The 8,634-nt window shown below is 52.0% G+C and overlaps 2 protein-coding genes across 2 annotated transcripts; both read right to left on the reverse strand.

The window, feature by feature from the left end:
* Positions 1–355: 355 nt before the first annotated feature.
* Positions 356–2,304, reverse strand: EMH_0045700 (uncharacterized protein; the record flags this gene model as incomplete). The annotated part of the gene is made up of 4 exons (XM_038022376.1): positions 356–481; positions 992–1,149; positions 1,347–1,490; positions 1,998–2,304. The coding sequence occupies 4 exons, from the start codon at positions 2,302–2,304 to the stop codon at positions 356–358; spliced, it is 735 nt and encodes a 244-aa protein (XP_037878230.1).
* A 2,218-nt stretch (positions 2,305–4,522) lies between these two features.
* On the reverse strand, positions 4,523–8,340 carry EMH_0045710 (uncharacterized protein; the record flags this gene model as incomplete). The annotated part of the gene is made up of 11 exons (XM_038022377.1): positions 4,523–4,893; positions 5,205–5,486; positions 5,665–6,077; positions 6,258–6,377; positions 6,672–6,808; positions 6,910–6,997; positions 7,259–7,292; positions 7,447–7,620; positions 7,727–7,776; positions 8,041–8,129; positions 8,278–8,340. The coding sequence occupies 11 exons, from the start codon at positions 8,338–8,340 to the stop codon at positions 4,523–4,525; spliced, it is 1,821 nt and encodes a 606-aa protein (XP_037878231.1).
* Between the last annotated feature and the right edge of the window lie 294 nt (positions 8,341–8,634).

Here is an 8,634-nt window from a genome sequence, read left to right on the forward strand (position 1 = left end):
GAGGGACAGGCTTGAGGTTGCACGGCTCCAACTTCGCACGTGTATCCAGCTGGGCACGGTGAGCATTCGCTGGAGCCTAAAATGAGCCATTAAGTCCGCATGTGAATGAACAGGCGGTCTGCGTTCGTTCATGCGGTGGGCAGAGGGGTCAAGCATTGAGGGATATGAGCTCACCTTGCTGAACGCTAAAGGTGCTGAAGGGACACGGCTTGGGCTCCGGAGAACCTTTTCCACGCGCAACGCAACATGAGCATGGCGTCGCATTAAGCCTCTGTTTGACAACTGCGCCGACATACTTCACCTTGCTAGGTTGCCAGAAATAGAGCGGTAAGCGGCACACTGTGCACATGCATGACTACAGCATTTTTGAGTCGTCAATCAAGCGATCTACCTTCTGGACAGTAATGGCCTTCGGGGCAGAGGTCTCCCGCCGCTTCCTGAATTGGGGTGGGCGTAGAGGAACCTTCTTTGCAGTAGAAACCTGCAGTCCGATCAAGTGCAATCGGACCACGACAACACCAATGGTATGAAGACGGTGAGGCGAAGAAACTGTTCAGTCGGGGGGTTGGGGTAGTGCAGTTCAGAGACTGCTTGAAAGGCATCGTCTGCACCTTAACTCATGATCTTGCTTCTACATTACTACGGCGATGCGAAATTTGGCAGTATTCCATCACTGTAAAATATACTGCATCTTGCCTGGGCTGCAAGGTCCTTGGGGGGCACTGAGACCCCACCTATCACAGTACTCCCCGGCTGTGCAAGGTAAGCAATCGCCTTCTTCTTCAGCCCCCCAGTTCGGATTATATGTCCCTGGTGGGCACCTCTCGGGTGCTCCCTACAAAGAAAGAGGGGCCATGCCTTCTTTGCGGTGACTATACAGAACTAGGAGAGTGGTAGGTCCGACTAAGCCATTGGATGCAGCAGGGCAGCACTGCCCTTGTGCCAAGAGAGTCTGTGGAATATACGAAGGTTGAATGGGTTTACGGCTCACCATTCCTGCGGGGCAGTAGTGTCCCGGAGGGCATTTTCCACTGCCCTCTGGCCAGTTCTGTGCATCATGCTGTTGTGTTGTGGCGCCGGCTTGGCAGTAGAACCCAGCCGCGCACGCACCTGAGGGCTCCTCTAGGCCTTCACTTCCACAAAATTTGCCTGAAACGAAATGCGTAATGCTTATAATATATAATCATTGGGCATTTTGTTTCAGGCAAATTTCGGGATCGAGCCAAAATATATGACTGCTAGCTAAGGCGTGCGTCCATACTTGTTGCAAGCCCGAACTTACTCGCTAAAATATATCTATATTCATGAATGCTGTCTGACAGGTTTAAGAATGGAAGCGTACGTACCTGGGGGACAGAGCGAACACTGAGATTCTTCCTGTAAGCCTTGAACACGATTAAACGTGCCAGCAGGGCACTTTGTGGCTTCGGCTGACCCTTCGGGGCAAACATTTCCTTTGGGACATTTCGTATCTAGGCCACTGTCGTCCCCTGCGAAAGGAAACAGGCCTGTGCAGAGAATATGTAGGGAGTGATGTCAAATACGTGCTGGCGAGAAGCAGCTAGGAGCCCGAAGTTCCGAAGGAGTTGTTATTGGGAAGATGCATAGGATGGCTCTGGGGATGCGATGGGTCATGCGAAATCGAGACTGGCAAGCATCGCTCACCTGTGCTGCTGCAGAGGTAGCCAGCTGGACATTTTTTGCATTCTCTGAGTCCCTGTGAAGAGGCAACAGCAGCTCGCGAGTGATTCACTGCAGTTCTCAAGCTTTGTCAATGAAGCGGCTAGCAAGGGGCTGTGACTCTGAATATCCAATAGTCACACGTAAAGATAATCTTGCCTGGACATCGGCATAGCTTCCTTTTGAGCAAGTGGTTTCCGCGGAGCCACCGTCGCAGTAGTGACCCACTGGGCACATTTTCCCAGTGGTCTCTGTGGGCCTTGGGACAGATGCGCCTCCAGTACAAACAAACCCAGGGTCGCAGGGCCACTGCCCACCACCAGGAGGACAGAAGAAGTTAGCTGGGCAAGGTGAGCAGGCATTATTGTCGATGGCTCCCTCGGTGCTGCCCGTCGTGCCCAGGGGACACCCGACCGGCGTGCTTGATCCCTCAGGGCAGAAATACCCTTTGGGGCACTTTGCGCCTGGAAGGCAAGCTGTTTTCTCATCATCTACGCATGAAACGTCTGTTGGGGTCGGTGAGGGCGCCCCCAGCCTGCAGTAGTAGCCAGCTCGGCATTCCTCAACAACAGCGTCCGAATCTGCGCCGTCGACTTGGCACGCTTTACCTGGGGGACTGTGCATCCACAAGGCCACCGCAAGCAGCCAGAAACTCGAGGGGGCTACTGATAAGAGTATGGGCGATGCGTACGTGGCAAATGCTGCTACTTGTGTAGGGCCAGATTACCATGGCTTGCAGGCAGTGATTGCTGAAGCGCCGGTTGTATCAAGGTAGTGCCCAGCTGGACAGGGTTCCTTTGTTCCTTCAGAGCAGAAGTGCCCTGCCGGACATTCTAGAGGCTCAGATGTGGCTACTCCGTCGCACGTGGAACCTGATGACAAAAGAAAGGCAGAAATAGCAGGGATGCATGCTAATTTCGGATTAGTAAACGGCACCAAAGGACAGCTTCGCACTTGGCCTACGCTACGCACCAGGAGGACACGTTTCGCAAGTCAGTGCTCCAACGGAGGACTGGTAGGTCCTGAGAACGATTTGGACAGGAGAGTCGCAGTCTGACGGATGTGCGTTGAGGAGTATCTACAACGAGATGCCGCTTGCCGTTTTTTGTGTTCAGTGTGATTATGGCACGACTGCTGTGCAGTGGACAAGATGAAGCTGGCTGGGTTTTCTAAAAAGCGGCCCGCCCCACGTAGACCTCTCGCAGATGCTCGAGTTGATTTTAATTACCCTGCTTGACACTCTTGAGGTGACGTTTCCTTGCTGCTGCAGTAGTGGCCCGTCGGACATGGAATACCAAATTTTGTCTGTTACAGGAACACCGGGAGAATGACAGTTCAGCGCTATAGTGGAATGAATTATCCTGTAGGGCCGCAAGGCTATAGGCTGATGCAGTGCCTGAACAACCACTGTGCGGCTTTTCACATGAAGTGAAACTCAACAGTCGGCTTGTTGCTTTGCAATTGAGCAGCCTACTCGTGAGCCTTCTTTGCAGTGCCGGCCATCAAGGCATGCATTTTGCGTGACTTCTGTTGCCCCAAGGAGGACACAGTATCTCCCTTCAGGGCAGGGCTCGCACTGGTCAAAAGATGTACCTTTTCGGTCCCTTCGTACAGTGCCTGAATTCAAATCCGGATACTATCTGACGGGAGCAAAAGTAGGTCGATGCCTAGGCGTGGCTATGACGTCTACGACGCGCGTACCCAAAACCGCAAAACCGCAGTTGAGTCACCTGGTCTCCCGCTAACTGCGGCAGGGCGCTCACCTGCTGGGCACTTGTACGGAAAAGCTGATCCTTCTGGGCAAACGGATCCAGGAGGGCAAATCCCCTGTATCACGCTTGAAGGACAGTCGTTGGGATAGAAAGTTGAAGAAGACTGCGGATCTGTTGCCCCGTGTGCACAGTAGTGCCCTTCAGAGCAGTTGCCCGTGGGAGCTGCAGCTTTATCTACAGAGCAGTACTTTCCACTTGCGCAGGGCATAGCAGATATAGAACCTCTCGGGCAAAAAAAGCCCTTTCTGCAAGGTCCACCACCTTCAGTCCACTCATTCTCCGGCGTTTCGGTTGAAGCGCCAGAAATGCAGTAATGGCCTTCTGCGCATTCTTCGTTTGGTTCATCCAGGCCATCATCAGTGCACGCCCACCCAGGAAGGCAGGGGAGACACGATGTTACGCTCTGGGACCCCGTCAGAGGATTGAAGGTACCTGCACTACACTTTTGAGCTTCCATGCCTGGAATGCAATACTGTCCCTGCGCCGCTCCAAAGACACAGTAAATCGTGATACAAACTTCTTTAAACATCATAGACAACCTGTGTTTTCCACCTGCATACCAAATGCGTTTTGGGGCGTGCTTCGGATTTGACCAGGCATCAGTAACTCACTTGCGGACAAAGTTTGGCTTGTGTGGATGTGCAAGCAAATCCTGCCGGGCAGCTCTCGCATGACGCCTGTCCCTCCCGTGGCTGGTATTCATTCATAGCAACGTTGCATGCCTTTGGTTCAGATGAACCTTGCGGGCACATTGATCCAGATGGGCATCTGTGGGCAGCTGGCTGGGAAACAAAGCTACCCTCTTGGCAGTAGTACCCGGCGCTGCAGGCGCCCGCTTGACCAACAAGACCAGGGGCCCCACAGTAGCTGATTTCACACGAAAGCAGACAGGCTCCTTTCCTAGTGTCAGATAAGGATGCGCTCTGGGTGAACAAAATCGCTGACGACTGTACGGTTGCCTTCTTTGAGCAGAAGCTAAAACCTTTTGGATAATAATTTATACTATATAACAGACGCTAACATGGGCGAAGCTGTAGCAAAGAGAAGCACTTTGTCCCGACGAATAGCACTCACCTTCCTTCTGGGCACTGCGCGCAGTCTGAATCTGATCCAGCCCCTGGAGTGTCCCCGAATGTTCCCATGGGACAAGCAATCGGGGCAGAAGACCCTCCTGGACAGTAGGAACCTGCTGGACATTGTTGTGCATTTAGCTGAATGTACTCTGCCGTTCCCGCCTCGCAGTACATTCCTTGCGGGCAACTGTCAGCGGGCTCCCTCTGGCCTCCCTGGTTGCATAAAGTTCCTCCTTTGCAAGGAATTGGAGTACTCGACGACTCCGGGCAGTAGTACCCAACAGGGCATGATTTACAATCGGCATCTGCCACTGATCCAGGGTTTGAAAATTTGCCTCCAGGGCATGACTGAATGCCAGCTTCATCGACTCTGAAAACACCCGCACCTACGGAAAGCGTGAAAGGCTCATTTTGGCTTTCCATGGCTTTAAGACCGCAAACTGGAACTCAGCAAACCTTGACCTACATCGCTTCATTCGGGCAGTAGTGGCCAGGCGGACACTTGAGGCAAAGGGATTCGTTGGAAAGATTCTCTGTTAGGCCAATACTTCCAGGAGGGCAGGGTTCCTTCTCACTTGCCGCTAATAACAACAACGCATCACATGAATTTTCTGATATTTATACTTCTCAAGACACAGGATGCAGCGCATGCGTAAGACAAAGGCTGCCGAATGCCTACCCGCTGGGCAAAAGTGTCCTTTTGGACATGATTGCTGGTCGAAATTGAGAACTGGATCTTTACACAAGTAGCCAGCTGGGCATGTCAGGCACTCGGCCATCCCGCGAAAAGGCGCATATGTTCCAGGCGAGCAGTCTTCTCCAGCGACACTACCCACTGGACAGAATTTGCCGGTGGGACATAAGTTAGCAGTGCGTTCAGCTGTCGCTGTGCCTTGCTGGCAGAAGAACCCCTCAGGACAGGGAGAACTGTCCAAGCCCCCTAAATCCTCGCACACCTTTCCTGCAGGACGGGCGCATTCGAAGCCTTACAAGCTTCCTCCGTTTTCGAGTCTATTACCAACTCTTTGTGTAACTGGAGTCAACGTTTGGAACATGCTCGGGCACAACTTTGCGTAGAGCCAAGGCGATACAAACAATGCCTGCTAAGCATGTCCATCGCTCGCGGCCCAAACGCATACCTGCAGGGCATGCAGTGCACTCCGACTCGCTAACCTGCCCTTCAGAAAGGCCTAGCTTTCCTCTCGGGCACGGCGACGGGATTTCCGCTCCAGGGCAGTACATGCCTGGGAGGCAGGGCCCCGCCTTCTTCTTATCGTAATGTGGGTCATCTTTTGATGGTCTGGTGGAAGAGGAACCGAAAATACAATAGTATCCCTGTTCACAGTCTTGCAAGGTTTTCCCTGAATCACCCGTTGTCGGGCAGGCTTTGTGAGGGGGGCACTGGTGGCAGCTGCTAACTGAGGAGCCATAACCACCACTCCTGTATGTCCCGACTGGGCAGAGCTGTGGATAAGAGGTCCCTTCGTCAGGGCAATACGCCCCGACAGAACACGGTTCACACTGCGATCCGCCCTCTGATAAAGTCATCCACCTGCAGAGAAGAGCCAGTGGAAGCGATAAAAACAGGTCCACAGATGGCATATCGTTATTTGTAAGTGTTGAAATACTTTAGGACAGCTTTCGGGGCCTGGTATCGAGCCACTCAAGTTTGCTGGAAGTAAATTATGTCATGCACGCTGGATCTAGCTCTGGAGAGCTGGTCGCAACCTACCCACTGGCACAGAGGTAACACTCAGCCAGACCTTCGTGCGGGCCAAAGGTTCCAGCTGGGCACTTTGTCTGGCTTGAAGAGCCTGGCGCAGCGTAGTGACCTACTGCCGCTACGTACTGCCTGTTGAGGCAAATGACACAGGGCGTAGACAGCTCTTAAGCTAGACAGCTGGACACATTTGGACCGGTTAAACGTCTTAGGAAGCCAGTGGGTGTATGAGTATGTCAAGCAAACCCCCCTGTGAAACTGGCTGTTGGGATGCCTGGTCGTTCAAGCTTTGAGGCGATCTAGTTAGTGATCCCCTTCCCGCGCTAATGTCGCCATTCATATCACCAACTGGTCGGCTCTCGTTCAACCAATTTGGCTAACCTGGAATTGTGTGCGCCTCCTGTACAATATGCCCCCGCTTCGCACTGTCCATCGGGCTCCGTAGAATCGCTTCCCGTGCAAAAGTAGCCAGGCGGACATTCTTCGCAGTCATCTGATGTCGACCCTCCCCTGTTTGGATTGTATTTACCTCGAGGGCAATAGGATTTTGTGGTGGCCCCCTGCTCACGCAAGCAGGGAGAAACGGCCAACACGCTACAGGGCGAATCGAAATTTTGTATGTGACAGCTGGAAAGGGCCTGAATGGAGGCAAAAGAGAACTGACTTGTTTGCAGTATCCTCCAGGAGTGCATAGCTCCCCCGTAACTCCGTCTGTTGGCTGATCCGTCGTAGCTCGCTTGTAGCACAAGTACCTAAATTTGACAATGTAAACTCAAGAGTGTCAGAAATGGTAGACTGGCTTCAGCTGTTTCGGAATACGGCGGCGCATTCATTGTAGAAAACGTGCTGACATTGGACGAAGGAACAATATTAGAGAGACTAAGCTTGGAAAGCAAGGAATTGAATGCTATATATCCACCCGTTTTAAGTAATAGCCCAATGCCATGCGATTTTCAGCAGGAATAAGCACTTCATGGAGGCATGAGTATGCTACCATTGCTTGAATATCTTACCCTGCCCTACAAGGACCTGATGGCTGTGGAAGGCCTGCAGAATAACACCCACATCTAGTTCCTTTTGAAGGTGAATGGACCGTTTGATACCCTAATCATTTATATTGTCAAACAATTCTGCGTTTACGTTAATCCCCTCTCGTGCGGCACTGCAGCGTTGAGCTACACTGGGAAACGGAGAGAAGTACCTTCAGAATCACAGTATTTCCCAGGAGGGCAGTCCGTGCAGTCATACACAGAAGCGTTCCCCGTTGTTTTACTGAATGTTCCCGCTGGGCATTTTTTCGGTTCAACTGTACCCAACTCGCAGTAGTGGCCTTCCGGGCATTTCTTTGGGGTAGCGCTTTCTTCGCAATAGTAGCCTGTAGCAGAAGTTAGGTTGCATAGTGTAGTGCTACTCGTACAAATTACACAGCACCGTTTCAAGCATGTTTGAGGGCTGAGCTCCAAATGTTACGGAAGGCATACCCTGAGGGCATTTGTCGCACTCCTCTTCACTCCTAGCCCCCTCTTGATATCTGCGAAACATCCAACTGATTGACCAACTTCGGATTTAACCGATAAACATCCTTAACGGACTGTTAGACAAAGGATGAACCAATTTGCCTTCACGATTCGTATATGATGAGGCAGGCCTTCTTGCCCGTTGTAATACGTTGAAGTTAGCCGGCTTTGAAGATAAAGCAAAGTGTGTGCCGCGCTACTTGCACTAAACTTGCCCGTATGTTCCAGCAGGGCAACGGTGCATTTGAGATGACGTTGAGCCTTCCGGACAGTAATACCCCTCTGCACAAGGTCCTTCAGCCTGTGAGAGCCCGTCTTTCGATGCATACTGCCCGGCAGAGACTGGTACGCAGGCAGATGGATCTCCCTGATAGCGAGACAGATATCGTTCAATACTTGACTTCCAATTGAAAATGCAAAATTGAACGTATGCCAGGCAGCTATGATAGTACGTACGTTTAGTTCAGTCAGGTGGCCCATACGAGGAATTAGACTGCCTACGGATTCACGCTGACCTGGCCAGTCTTTGGATTGACGGTCCCTGCCTTACACTTGATGGGGCTTTTTGTCCCCTGCATAGGCGAAGCGCAAAGCCCCAAACAGTCAGTCATATACAGGGCAGCAAGTGCTTAGGAACCGGTTATGCTTCGTGAGCATCTTCAATGGAGTAAGTGCATCCAATGCTAACGGAATAACGGCGAGCAGCATAAGCAGTAAAGCCAATCAACAGGGGTGGGGGAAAACATGAGGGAGCTCGATAAGCACAACGCGCTTATGAAGGAAGAGGTAACAACTTTACAAATGCTCAAGGCGTGGTCTCGAACCTCCGGGCAGTAATTTCCTGCTGGGCAAGGATGGCTTGCAGGAACGGG

Source organism: Eimeria mitis, genomic scaffold (assembly GCF_000499745.2).
Source record: "Eimeria mitis Houghton genomic scaffold, Emh_scaff1908, whole genome shotgun sequence".
In the NCBI taxonomy this organism is placed as follows: domain Eukaryota; phylum Apicomplexa; class Conoidasida; order Eucoccidiorida; family Eimeriidae; genus Eimeria; species Eimeria mitis.